Source organism: Gobius niger (assembly GCF_951799975.1).
Source record: "Gobius niger genome assembly, chromosome: 23".
In the NCBI taxonomy this organism is placed as follows: Eukaryota; Metazoa; Chordata; class Actinopteri; order Gobiiformes; family Gobiidae; genus Gobius; species Gobius niger.
The window spans coordinates 14,068,826-14,082,387 of NC_136874.1; the positions used below are offsets into that span (position 1 = coordinate 14,068,826).

The 13,562-nt window shown below is 45.3% G+C and overlaps 2 protein-coding genes across 2 annotated transcripts in view; one reads left to right on the forward strand and one right to left on the reverse strand.

Moving 5' to 3' along the window:
• LOC306981815 (SLAIN motif-containing protein 1-like) overlaps window positions 1–13,562 on the forward strand; it is a gene marked incomplete at its 5' end in the record, with an annotated part of 310,788 nt that overhangs the window by 25,932 nt on the left and 271,294 nt on the right. The window lies entirely within an intron of this gene.
• lama1 (laminin, alpha 1) overlaps window positions 1–13,562 on the reverse strand; it is a gene marked incomplete at its 3' end in the record, with an annotated part of 34,540 nt that overhangs the window by 6,097 nt on the left and 14,881 nt on the right. The window contains exons 20-47 of the mRNA XM_079581746.1: window positions 13,370–13,456; window positions 11,907–12,118; window positions 11,168–11,274; window positions 10,919–11,099; window positions 10,176–10,312; window positions 9,862–10,095; window positions 9,644–9,787; window positions 9,285–9,461; window positions 9,025–9,210; window positions 8,805–8,932; window positions 8,612–8,729; window positions 8,394–8,534; window positions 7,585–7,793; window positions 7,309–7,502; window positions 7,044–7,186; window positions 6,857–6,955; window positions 6,672–6,783; window positions 6,135–6,291; window positions 3,240–3,447; window positions 3,051–3,167; window positions 2,808–2,971; window positions 2,593–2,731; window positions 2,417–2,519; window positions 2,222–2,338; window positions 1,984–2,160; window positions 458–612; window positions 247–390; window positions 17–150 (exon numbers count right to left, since the gene is read on the reverse strand). Coding sequence (XP_079437872.1) covers window positions 17–150; window positions 247–390; window positions 458–612; window positions 1,984–2,160; window positions 2,222–2,338; window positions 2,417–2,519; window positions 2,593–2,731; window positions 2,808–2,971; window positions 3,051–3,167; window positions 3,240–3,447; window positions 6,135–6,291; window positions 6,672–6,783; window positions 6,857–6,955; window positions 7,044–7,186; window positions 7,309–7,502; window positions 7,585–7,793; window positions 8,394–8,534; window positions 8,612–8,729; window positions 8,805–8,932; window positions 9,025–9,210; window positions 9,285–9,461; window positions 9,644–9,787; window positions 9,862–10,095; window positions 10,176–10,312; window positions 10,919–11,099; window positions 11,168–11,274; window positions 11,907–12,118; window positions 13,370–13,456 — 4,224 coding nt within the window. The remainder of the gene's footprint in view (window positions 1–16; window positions 151–246; window positions 391–457; window positions 613–1,983; window positions 2,161–2,221; window positions 2,339–2,416; window positions 2,520–2,592; window positions 2,732–2,807; window positions 2,972–3,050; window positions 3,168–3,239; window positions 3,448–6,134; window positions 6,292–6,671; window positions 6,784–6,856; window positions 6,956–7,043; window positions 7,187–7,308; window positions 7,503–7,584; window positions 7,794–8,393; window positions 8,535–8,611; window positions 8,730–8,804; window positions 8,933–9,024; window positions 9,211–9,284; window positions 9,462–9,643; window positions 9,788–9,861; window positions 10,096–10,175; window positions 10,313–10,918; window positions 11,100–11,167; window positions 11,275–11,906; window positions 12,119–13,369; window positions 13,457–13,562) is intronic.

Below are 13,562 nucleotides of genomic sequence, written 5' to 3' on the forward strand. Positions count from 1 at the left end.
GTAGTTGTGGAAGTACCGTGTGACGTTGATCCTGGTCCACTTGTTGTTGCTGATGTCCAAACCGGGAAACTCCAGGCGTTTGCTTCCAGAACCAACATCCCAAAGCAGAGACACCTTCCCAGCATGCTCTTCTACTGCCAGGAAGTCCACCTGCATATGAGAAATATCAATACAAGCTTCCAAATAAGAGATAATAACACTCACTAACTCCATATATGGGTTTGAAAACAGTAAAAAAGTGCAGACCTGAGAGGAGGAGCCCAGGTAGAAGAGCAGGTTGTCCTTGGTGCTGGTCTTCAGAGTCAGCGTGAGGGTGTTGAAGTTGCTGGAGGTGATGTGAGGTCTGTAGGCGCGCACACAGCTGCGGTCGGCCTGCACGGCCACTTTGATCTGAAACACACTGGGTTAGAAAGACGCCGCTGACCGCGCGGTTAGTCGGGGGGGTCGGACTCCTCACCGAGGCGGCCTGTCTCCTCGCCTGCTCGATCAGCTCTCTGATCTCAGACAGGTTGCGGCTCAGGTGTTCTCCCAGAATGCTCAGCGGCTTCACCCTCTCCATCAGGCGCTCGGACCGGAGCTCCGCCTCCTGAAACTGCTTCTGAGCCTCATTGGCTGGACATCAGAAACAACAAGACAACACTTACTTAAACTGTTCAGTAGCATATTTTACTGTTACTGAAGTAATATTTGATCAGTAGAATGTGTACTTTTACTTTATTTACTTCACACAAATATTCTAAAGACTAAAACTTATTGCTTAATTGTGTAAAATCCATAAATGAACCATAATGCAGTGTATATACTGTGCACTTCCCTCCTCCTTCCATACTTTAGTTATTGTATGGAAATACGGAGGAATACTAAATATACAACCTATTTTCCTATTAGAAAAGAAAGCAGTTAGAGTGATCAGCCATGCACAATACTTCGCATATTTTGTCCAGTTTGGCTTTACCAAAACTACGACGAAAACGAGGATGAAAATGCAAAAAAAACGGCGATAAATATGGCGACAACACGGCCAAAAGGCTATGATCAGTTTTGTAGGTCTTAGCTTTCAAATGAGCTATTACTCTGGTCTGTAGGCTGTAAACTCCAGGCGGGGGGTACGAGGTTAATACATACTAGGGCTGAAACAACTAATCGATTAATCGACAACTAATCGATTACTAAAATAGTTGTCAACTATTTCAGTAATCGATTAATCGTTTTCTAGTGAACACAGACTAAAATAGAGCAAAAAAGACATGACAATTATGTATTTTGGATGAAAACCTACTTTGTTTTTAAAGTTAGGGTCTGTAGTGTTTTGTACATTGTAAATTTCATAAATATCTGTCTTTCTCTCGTCCAATCAGAAAGCAGAATTAGCACAAAGAGCCTCCTACAAATGTTTACTCTAAGTTTACTCCATCAACATGTCCTCAAGCGCTGTCACTTTAGCTTTATGTGATAAAAAAATTGAAAAAATACAATTCCCATGCACCTTTCACAGCCAAGCGATTAATCGATTAATCGTAAAAATAATCGGTAGATTAATCGATTACCGAAATAATCGTTAGTTGCAGCCCTAATACATACATATATTTTAAAATCTAAAAGGTAAATATAATGGAAAAGTATAGAACACTTTGGATTCTTGAAGTTTGTGTTTTGTGTTTGTGTCACCATCGTTGGTATTACAGTAACTGTAGTATGTGCCAGCTTTGGTCATTGTGTGATATTGATCTTGAACAATCTACAAAAAGAATACATGTACTTTAAGTATTGTAAGTGCTAAATGATCCCTGACCGAAAGGGTTTAGGCTCGACTTCAACCTAAACCCTTTCGGTCAGGTACACAGTACATGTATACTTATTGTATATTGTACAAGATCATTAAAAATATGTGACATGTGTTCTAAATGTTTATAATGACCAAAGACATAAACTACTTCTCTGACCTCCACTGCATACTGGTCCATTAAAAGCAGATCTCCAAACCTGTGGTGTCCGTGTGGCTCAGGAGCTCGTTGGTTTGCTTCACCGAGCTGTTGGCGCCGTCCACCACAGAGGAAGTGACCAGCAGCTGGTCCTGGATGGTCTGCAGCCTCTTCAGCGCCTCCTGCAGGTGCGAGTGACTGTCGGCATGGAGACGTGTCGCCAGAGCCAAAGAGGAAGCTGACGGAACAATAAAGGAGTTCAAAACAAACATCTGAGGACAAGAGAACGTTTGACTCACCGTTGGGAAGTGCTTGCAGCTCTCTGATTGGTCGGCTGAGCGCGGCGGTGGCGTTGAGGATGTTCCGTCTCACCGCTGCTAATCTGGACGTGATGCTGGAGACGTTCCTCTGCAGGTCTGGGGGACACATTCAGACGTTTGGTGTTATGTTTAGGCCTGTTAGGATCTGGCAACCAACTAAATGGACGTACTCACCTGTGGCCGAGGCGTTAACCCTTTCGCTTTCCTCTAACACCGTGGAGCTGGACTTGAGGATGAGCCCGCCCTCCTCGGACAGAGACCGGTCAGCGTCGACGCTCTTAAAACAGAGTTAGGGATTAACACATCTGAAATGAGGAAAAGTGTTTGTGCACCGTGTGTGAGCTCTTTACCATGGTGACAGCAGAGGAGGCGGAGCTTTCGGCACTCAGCGCCTCCTGGTGGGCAGAGTCAACCTGTTCCGTTAAGCCGCCGTCCGTTCGGAAGTGACGAGTGGCGTTGTGAGAGAAGTTACACACGGACAACAAGGCACTAAACAAAAAATAATAGTCCCTTCGTGATTTCACAGGTAAATTTAAATCTTAAAATCATCAAAATGGCGTCTGACCTTTCCAGCGAGATGGCATGGTCGTGCATAGCCTGGGCGTGCCTCTCCGCTCTGTACACCGACTCCAGAGCGTCCGTCTGTCTGAGCCCGATGACCAGACCGTCCACATGCTTCCTCAACATGGGGCGCCACAGGGTCAGCTGCTCCCCCAACAGCTCCACCTCCTGGAGATGATTACACGTTACATCAGTACATCGCTGGAGGCTGCATGGGAGAGTGGAGAGGATTGTATGTGTTACAAACCGAGGTGGCGTTGGTCAGATCTTCGGTCAGGTTGAGGGTGTCGGCGAGCAGCAGCTGACTGTCCTCCATCACCGCGTTCACTGAAGCTGCAGCGGAGTCGGATTTTTTATAGAGAGACTGGAAAACAAAAGCTGAAAGTGAAAACAAGTTTGGAGCTGTGAGTTTTGAGATCCTCTGACTAATACCTACCTCATACTGGTGCAGTTTGCCGGCGGCGGTGTTCATCAGCTTGGCCGCCACAGCATTCTGCTCCTGCGCTTTGTTCAAATGTGCCTGGGCTGAGCTCAGTGCGGTCATGTGACCCGCCAGCTCAGACGACATGTTCTGGAGCTGCCTGTCCACTGTGTCTGCCGCCGACAGGAAGTCCTGCAGGGAGGTGGACAGCGCCTCTGACAGACTGCAGATAAAAAAACACTCATGTTATCTTCAGAGGTTCTTTTAAAGGACACTCATGTTATCTTCAGAGGTTCTTTTAAAGGACACTCGTGTTATCCTCAGAGGTTCTTTTAAAGGACACTTGTGTTTTCTTCAGAGGTTCTTTTAAAGGACACTCATGTTATCTTCAGAGGTTCTTTTAAAGTACACTCATGTTATCTTCAGAGGTTCTTTTAAAGTAGTCTCATGTTATCTTCAGAGGTTCTTTTAAAGGACACTCATGTTATCTTCAGAGGTTCCTTTAAAGTAGTCTCATGTTATCTTCAGAGGTTCTTTTAAAGGACACTCATGTTATCTTCAGAGGTTCTTTTAAAGGACACTCATGTTATCTTCAGAGGTTCTTTTAAAGGACACTCATGTTATCTTCAGAGGTTCTTTTAAAGTAGTCTCAAGTTATCTTCAGAGGTTCCTTTAAAGTACGCTCATGTTATCTTCAGAGGTTCTTTTAAGAGACACTCATGTTATCTTCAGAGGTTCCTTTAAAGGACACTCATGTTATCTTCAGAGGTTCCTTTAAAGGACACTCATGTTATCTTCAGAGGTTCTTTTAAAGGACACTCATGGTATCTTCAGAGGTTCTTTTAAAGGACACTCATGTTATCTTCAGAGGTTCTTTTAAAGGACACTCGTGTTATCTTCAGAGGTTCTTTTAAAGGACACTCGTGTTATCTTCAGAGGTTCTTTTAAAGGACACTCATGTTATCTTCAGAGGTTCTTTTAAAGGACACTCATATTATCTTCAGAGGTTCTTTTAAAGGACACTCATATTATCTTCAGAGGTTCCTTTAAAGGACGCTCATATTATCTTCAGAGGTTCTTTTAAAGGACACTCGTGTTATCTTCAGAGGTTCTTTTAAAGGACACTCATGTTATCTTCAGAGGTTCTTTTAAAGGACACTCGTGTTATCTTCAGAGGTTCTTTTAAAGGACACTCATGTTATCTTCAGAGGTTCTTTTAAAGTACGCTCATGTTATCTTCAGAGGTTCTTTTAAAGGACACTCATGTTATCTTCAGAGGTTCTTTTAAAGGACACTCATGTTATCTTCAGAGGTTCTTTTAAAGTACGCTCATGTTATCTTCAGAGGTTCTTTTAAAGTACGCTCATGTTATCTTCAGAGGTTCTTTTAAAGTACGCTCATGTTATCTTCAGAGGTTCTTTTAAAGTACGCTCATGTTATCTTCAGAGGTTCTTTTAAAGTACGCTCATGTTATCTTCAGAGGTTCTTTTAAAGGACACTCATGTTATCTTCAGAGGTTCTTTTAAAGTACGCTCATGCTATCTTCAGAGGTTCTTTTAAAGTACGCTCATGTTATCTTCAGAGGTTCTTTTAAAGGACACTCATGTTATCTTCAGAGGTTCTTTTAAAGGACACTCATGTTATCCTCAGAGGTTCTTTTAAAGGACACTCATGTTATCTTCAGAGGTTCTTTTAAAGTACACTCATGTTATCTTCAGAGGTTCTTTTAAAGGACACTCATGTTATCCACAGAGGTTCTTCTAAAGGACACTCATGTTATCCACAGAGGTTCTTTTAAAGTACACTCATGTTATCTTCAGAGGTTCTTTTAAAGGACACTCATGTTATCTTCAGAGGTTCCTTTAAAGGACACTCATGTTATCTTCAGAGGTTCTTTTAAAGGACACTCATGTTATCTTCAGAGGTTCTTTTAAAGGACACTCATGTTATCTTCAGAGGTTCTTTTAAAGTAGTCTCAAGTTATCTTCAGAGGTTCCTTTAAAGTACGCTCATGTTATCTTCAGAGGTTCTTTTAAGAGACACTCATGTTATCTTCAGAGGTTCCTTTAAAGGACACTCATGTTATCTTCAGAGGTTCCTTTAAAGGACACTCATGTTATCTTCAGAGGTTCTTTTAAAGGACACTCATGTTATCTTCAGAGGTTCTTTTAAAGTACGCTCATGTTATCTTCAGAGGTTCTTTTAAAGGACACTCATGTTATCTTCAGAGGTTCTTTTAAAGGACACTCATGGTATCTTCAGAGGTTCTTTTAAAGGACACTCATGTTATCTTCAGAGGTTCCTTTAAAGGACACTCATGTTATCTTCAGAGGTTCTTTTAAAGGACACTCGTGTTATCTTCAGAGGTTCTTTTAAAGGACACTCGTGTTATCTTCAGAGGTTCTTTTAAAGGACACTCATGTTATCTTCAGAGGTTCTTTTAAAGGACACTCATATTATCTTCAGAGGTTCTTTTAAAGGACACTCATATTATCTTCAGAGGTTCTTTTAAAGGACACTCATATTATCTTCAGAGGTTCTTTTAAAGGACACTCATATTATCTTCAGAGGTTCCTTTAAAGGACGCTCATATTATCTTCAGAGGTTCTTTTAAAGGACACTCGTGTTATCTTCAGAGGTTCTTTTAAAGGACACTCATGTTATCTTCAGAGGTTCTTTTAAAGGACACTCATGTTATCCTCAGAGGTTCTTTTAAAGGACACTCATGTTATCTTCAGAGGTTCTTTTAAAGGACACTCATGTTATCTTCAGAGGTTCTTTTAAAGGACACTCATGTTATCTTCAGAGGTTCTTTTAAAGGACACTCATGTTATCCTCAGAGGTTCTTTTAAAGGACACTCATGTTATCCTCAGAGGTTCTTTTAAAGGACACGCTGGAGGGTGACTTACCTGAGCTCCTGATTGGCCGTGGCGTTGGCGTGCGTCAGGTCAATTGCTCTCATGGAGTCCATCAGTGACTCCGCCTCCTGCAGCAACAGCGTCTGATTGGTCCACTCCAGAGTGTCTGGGTGTGTCTGGTTGAGAAGCTCCGTTTCCTTGGTAAGCCCTAGCACAATGTAGAAGAGAATATTACCATGGATATACAGTATCAAACTTCCTTTCTGTTCATAATGTTTTATTGTATAGTACTATGTTGGCTCACATTTTTAGGGGTCTACCAGCCCCGCCCTGGTTAAATGTGAGGCTTTACACGTGCGGCTCGACTACAGCGGGGCTAAAGCAGAGCTAAGCTATTTCTTACCAAGTCGTTTTTTAAAGCATAAAGGATTTTAGAGAGGAAGTACCAGTCTACGTAATACTTCTTTTTTACAGCTGTAAGGCAGTTTTATACATTCAAAATACAGTAGTACAGGAGCACTGAAGGCAGCCAGCCAGGTTTCCTCCAGTGCTACGGTTTCGGAATCTGAATCAAAGCCCTATACTCACCATTGACTCTCTTGTTTAACTTGTAGATGTTCTCCATGAGCAGTGCACTCTGGGAAAAGCTGCTGTTTGTCGCCCCGTTCACTTTCTCCAAAAGTCCAGTGACCTCTGACGCCTGCAGGAGTCCATCAAAGCATTGGTTATTGAAACTGAAATGACTGCACTTGACAAAGAGCGTGTTACGTCACCTTCTGAGAGACGGCAGACAGCTCCGAGTCCACCGCGGTCAGCTGCTCCTCCACTGACCGGAGCAGGGCCGAGGCCGAGCTGCTGTTGGAGAACGTCTTCTGGAAAACATCATCGAGGTCATATTGGAATCGTGCAACAATAAGTGTCATCCTTTCAGTTTGAAGGGGAATACATAAAGCCTTGTACCTGGATGTTTTTGGTGCTGTTCTCTAGCGCCACCAGCAGGCTGTAGGGCGCCCTGAGGAGGCTGCTGACATTCACAGACGACAGGTGAGAGTGAAGGGTGTCCAGATCATCCAGGAGGAGCCCGGTGCACTCGTCGTCACAGGCTGCAACAGACCACAGATGTAAAGGAGAGAGAATGAGCAAAAAATCTCAACATCGATGCATTCCAAGACAAGGTATAAAATGTTTCTGTCCTGTGGTTTTAAAGTATCTCTTTAAAACTCACAGATGCAGTGCCCGGCCTCCATCACGTGGCGCTCCTCGCACTGGTCGCAGCGCTGACCCCTGACCCCGGCCTGACACCGACACTGCCCACTGGTCCCGTCGCAGGTGGAGCTGAGCGCGCCCCACTCGCTGCAGCCGCACTTCTCGCAGGCCCCGCCCACCACCGCGGGGTTGCCGTAGTAACCGTCGGAGCACCTGAGAGCAGAGGGGAGGGGCCACACTTATGCCCTGTAATGCCTTATAACAGCACTGAAAACTCCGAACAGGCTCCGCTCACCTCTCACAGTGCCGCCCCTCGTACCCCGCGCTGCAGTTGGTGCAGACGTAGCCGGAGTCGGCCGCCGTCGCCTCGCACGTGGGGCTGAAGCTGTTCTCCTTCAGGGGGCAGCCGCACAGGGAACAGTCGGACGCAGAGCCCTGCACGTTTCCATAGTAACCAGGGGCACACAGCTCGCAGTGAGGGCCGGACGTGTGGTGATCGCAGTCCTAAGACACGGAAAAATAAGAATGCATTGTTTTGAGGTACGGTGGCTCAGCAGTTAGTGTTCTCCCCGTGTCTGTGTAGGTTTGCTCCGGGTACTCTGGTTTCCCCTACCACTAAAAACATGTACAATAGGCCAGGATGAATGAGAGTGTGTTTGAGAGTGCGAGTGAGACAATGGATGGAAACTAGCCCATGGCTGCAATCCGGAATGGCGTGTTCATTAACCTCTTAACCCCTGCCTTAACCAAGTCCATTTTCTTCAGTTCAGCTTTACCCAAATCTAAATCGACTGGAGCTTACAGTCTCTAGGCCAGTGTAATGCATTTTTTGAATTTAATTTTTGGCAAAGAATTAGTAATTGAAAAATCCCCCACAGCAAACCTTCAAAATATTCTAAAGTCCAAGTCTTTAAAGTTTGGAGTCTGTAGGAGCTACTCGTGGAGATGTTGTTGTGTGACTGGAATTCCTTATTTTGAGAAAACTGGTCCTAAAATTTTGTAACGTCTAAACATGTGCCTGAAATGACCGTATGTGGATTACAGAAAATCAAACATGTGTTATTGTATTGTGATACTGCGGTCGCCTAAGCACTAAGTTTGTACCTGACAGGCTCCCGTCTCTGAGTCGCACATCTGGCTGTGGCTGTTGCAGCGACAGGGAACACAGGGCCGGACGAACAGCTTCCTCTGGTTCCGAGGCAGGATCTCAGACAGCGGCTGCCGGAAGAACCCCGCGGTGCAGTCCTGGAGACGACACCGATGTGAGACATTTCATATTGACTTCATTACAAATATTAAACACTTAAAGTATGTATGTTTACCTGACAGGACAGACCGGAGTATCCCCACGGACAATCACATGACTCAATTTGTCTGGCCACGCCCCCTGTGACCTCAGACTCCTCCTCAACTGCGGTCTCCATGGTGATGTTAGAAATCCTACACAAAGCAGTTTAAGTCAGTCCTTTTCTCGTTATTTATCGTTCTATTTCAGAGCAGTAACAGTACACGCACCTGCTCTGCTGCAGACGGCTTCCGTACGACGCTTTGACGATGACGTACTGGACGTTACCGAGCACCATCATGAAGTCAGACCTGGTCACGGCCTTCTCGCTGACCGAGTTAAAGTAACGCCAGCGATGCTTTGAAACACAAGGCAAGTCCAAATGATTTAAACTGCTCTCTCCTCCTCAAACATGAAATACCTTTTACTAGGGAATGCTTTTTGCAGTACCTCCGTGAGCCTGATGTTGTGTTGCGCCCTCACTCCGTTGCCAGGGGCGAGCATGTCGGTGTAAATCACCAGCTTCCGCAAAGTCCCGCCTCTCATCAGCACCTGGGGCTCCTGATTGGTCAAGCCCTGTCCATCCTCGGCGTAGAACACGGCCGAGTAGGACAGCGTTCCCCCGTAGGACAATAACTGGAGCGATATAACCAAAACACCAATAAGAACATGACAAAAGGATGTTATGAGATCATTAGTGAGATCGTTACCTTGTTCCCGGTGAAGGTTGGTGGGAGTTTCCAGTAGAGCGGTCCCGACAGGCCTGAAGTGTCCAAATGCCGCACGTCCAACAGAACATCGCCGTCTTGGACAAAGACTCCGGAAAGTACTCCCTTCAGGTTGGACTGAGAGACCACAGGCAGCACAGAGGGAGCGGCGACGGAGAGCTGGAAGAGCAAAATGCCTTAAACCTACAACTACTTTAAACTCCTAGGCCTTGAGATTTTTTGTAATATAAATTAAAATGTACATGTCTAAATAATATGCTTGTTTTTAATGGTATGATAAAGAGCGTGTACTTCCTTCTTTTGTCTATGATCCTACAAACTTGGACTTCTGTGCTTTGTACCTGTTTGGTGGTGAAGCCTCCCTTTTCCTCACAGTCCAGGCTCAGCCCGGAGCAGTAGCACTGAGAGCACCCTTCAGGGTTCAGAGAGGACAGAGCGAAGCGTCCCGACACACACTCCTCACAGCGACGCCCCGACACGCCCGACTGGACACAAACATCAATAATTCATTTCAGGAACAGCACGTTTGAAATCCTTTTAGTTTAGTCTGTGCGCTCACCTTGCAGACACACTGTCCGTCCTGCAGGCAGTCGCAGATCCCCGTGGTCCCGTTACAGAACTCCTCCTCCGTCCCGGCCGGGTCACACCCACAGGGGGCGCAGTCGGGGTAACCGTAGTACCCGGGGCCACAGCGGTCACACGAGCTGCCCCCATAGCCCTCTCTGCACTCGCACTGTCCGCTGGTCAGGTCGCACTGGGAGGAGAAGCTGCCCGACACGCTGCAGCCGCACGCCTGAGGGGAAGGGTATTATTTTCATATACAATACTGTCATATCAAATACTTCATGAATACTGAGTGTGTATTTGTCTCACCTGGCAGCCGGTCACAGGGTCATGGCCCCAGTGGTCAGGCTGGCACCTCTCACACTTCGCCCCCTGGGTGTGTGGAGGACAAATGCACTCTCCAGTGTCGGCGTTACAGTTCCCTCCCGTGTGGGCACAGTTGCATGCTGGGATATAAGGAGAGAGGGTCAGACAGATACACTAGACACAAACAGGAAATGAAGAGGATCCAGAGCAGAGGATCAGATAGATACAGACGGCGTCTCGTCATAGAAGGGGGCGTGGCTTCGCCGAGGGGGAAAATAGAATCTTTAGAGAAACACAATTTTCCACTCTTTTTAACCATTTTCTGGTGGAATATGAACTTATTTATCCCATATAAATAAAGTCAAGTGCAAATCGGGCCCATATGTATATTTTCTCACCGCAGATTGTTCAGTAGAAGTGAAAAAACGGCAGTTGTAGCTCGCGCTAACTAACCGCTAGCATTAGCCTGATGCCAACATGTAGCATCAAGTTAGCATTCGCCGTTATTTCTGCATTTATGGGCTTTTGAACCACTTTGCTCCTCTCCATGTCTTTATATCTTTATTTAGTAGAAAACTATATTCATAATTCAGCGTTTGTTAAAGTAGTTTTCGTAAAATTTGAGAAAGCTTTGATTTTTCTCCAAATTGTTTTCCCCCTTAACTGTTTTTAAACATGACCATATATGGACGATTCCAGAGATGCCGTCTGTATCTATGCCGTGGTGGGTTCCTGTATCTCCTTACCAGTGCAGCGCCCCTCCTGGTAGTTATAGTATCCACGGCTGCACCGGTCGCACTTGTCTCCGCCCACGCCCTCCACGCACAGGCACCGCCCCTCAGAGTCACACGTTACAGACACTGAGCCCGATCGGCTGCAGCTGCACGGCACACAGCCCTGTCCGCCCTCAATGCCGAAGAAACCAGGCTGGGAAAGGAGAGGCGGTCGATTATCAAACATGATGCTTCCTTAAAGAGTGTTGGTGTGGACTTTACCTGGCAGCGATCGCATGTGCGTCCACCCACGTTGGCTTTACAGTCACAGCGGCCGGTCGCCACATCGCACACAGATGACAGGGCCCCGTGCACGTCACATCCACACCCTGCAGCCACATGTCACAAACATCAGTGTAGCAGAACATCAACCCTTTAATGTCAATTCATGACATCACAGCGTAACAGGAACATGTGACTTCTGTCTTTGGGGTCCCTCTAATCCTCACCGGCCCCGGGCGCACAAAGGCCCTGTTTCTACTGGTCAGTGTGTGAATAGAGTCATGTGACCGGCCAAACAATGGGGTCAGAGGTCAGGCGTGATGTGGATTAGACAAATCCACATTCCAGCCCCCTGTTCTCCGGTGGAACCGTGGCCTCCAGCTCTGCAGACTAAACAGGGCCCTTCAGTTTCGAAACGTTCTCTGATAAAAGCAGCCACAGCCACCTCTGACCTGGAATCTATCTCTGCTTACGGAGAACTGTGCCTTCCCTTTTCTGGCCTTGGCATGAAGCTTCTTGGATGAGAGGCGAAATGTAAATATATCTATTTTATCTGTTTATTACCTTCACCTACATTGCCCTGATAAATAAGCTTATCAGAAAAAAGAGGAAGGAGTGAACAGGAAACAAAAAAAATGACCATGAGACTGACGCAAACTATAAAAGAGGTTCGAAACACACTGAGCTACAGCAAAACGTTTCAGCCGCGGCGACCTCCGTTTCCTGGAGGGAGACACACCTGTGCAGTTTTTGGCGTGCAGGGCGTCGCCGTAGTAACCGTCCCGGCAGCGCTGACAGTGGCGTCCCGCGGTGTCCCGGGTGCAGAGCAGACACTCCCCCGTGGCGTGATCGCAGCGCCCCGCCTCGTCCGGGTCCACGTTCCCGTTGCACTCGCACCGCGCGCAGGAGCCGCCCAGCACCTGCGGGTTGCCGTAGTAACCGCTGGCGCACCTGGAGGATTGAGGAAGAAGACGTCGAAGTTTAGAAAGCGACGGGGCTGTCGTTGGCAATAATAAATCATCAAAATTAGCGTTAATACTATGAAAAAGTAGTGTGACTGAAGCCATATTCATCTTCCAAACTCTAGATAGGACGTCGCCATGGTAACCCTCCATAGGACCTAATCTTCTAAAGTTTTAAATTAGATAAATGGCTTAAAATTGCTTGAATAAAAGTTCTTCTATGTTGAATTTGAGTCGGTTTGAATTAATCCGAGATACAAATGCTACAGCGCCAATGGAACAAGAATAAAAACCCACTTGGAATCAGACAAATAATTGTTTCTCACTTGAAATGACACCAAATTATCTGAATTAAGAGAATAACGACTGCTAGAGGTTTTATCTCATCTAAGACCAGACCAAATCTACTCAAACCTTAGATTTAATCTTCTAATTCAAGTAGATTTATGTCACTTCTTCCTTATCCTCTTACCACCTGCCCAAACCAAATCCATTCTCTCCTCTTTGCCATTGTTGTCACTTTTTTATTACTTTTTTGCTGGATGTTTGTCTTTTTTTGCTGGATTTTTGTCATTTTTTTGGTCTTTTTCTGCTGGATTTTTGTCTTTTTTTTTGCTGGATTTTTGTCTTTTTTTTGGTCTTTTTTTGCTGGATTTTTGTCACTTTTTTGCTGTTTTTTTGTCTTTTTTGGCTGAATTTTTGTCACTTTTTTGCTGTTTTTTTGTCTTTTTTTGTCATTTTTTGCTCTTTTTCTGTCTTTTTTTGCTGGATTTTTGTCACTTTTTTGCTGTTTTTTTTCCCCTTTTTGCTGGATTTTTGTCTTTTTTTGCTGGATTTTTGTCACTTTTTTGTTGAGTTTTTGTCATTTTTGTCGCTTTTTTTGGTCACTTTTTAGCGTTTTTTTGTTGCGTTTACATTCTCATTTTCTTCTCGTTTTTTGCCTCTGTTTTGAAGAGGCTTTTAGATTTGGAGAATTTGGAGAAAACTTCCTTCAAATGCCAGTGTACATAATACATGACCTCACTGGGTATATTGACAGTATTTCTACCTTTTTTCCTCCCATTTAACTCTAATAATATTAAAAGTACTCTCTGATTTGTGTGATAATGTTTCTCAAAATCATCTTGAGGGCCAGCGGTTCTGTGCTGAGGGGCCGGATTTGGCCCTCGGCCCTGACGTTGCCTACCCCTGCTGTAAATAGAGGAATGTAGGTAGTGAAGAATGTCCTATATCCACTGACCTCTCACAGTTGTTCCCAGTGTAGCCCTCCTGACAGCGGTCGCACATCACCCGTCCGCTAGTCTGGAGCACACAGGTGGGACTGAAACTGCAACACAACACAATCATAGAAACCAGTTGCGTAGTGTAGGTAATTTGTGCTTTGAAATTAGCTTAGCATTCTGAAGACCCATTTGACTCCAGTTCAAACACTG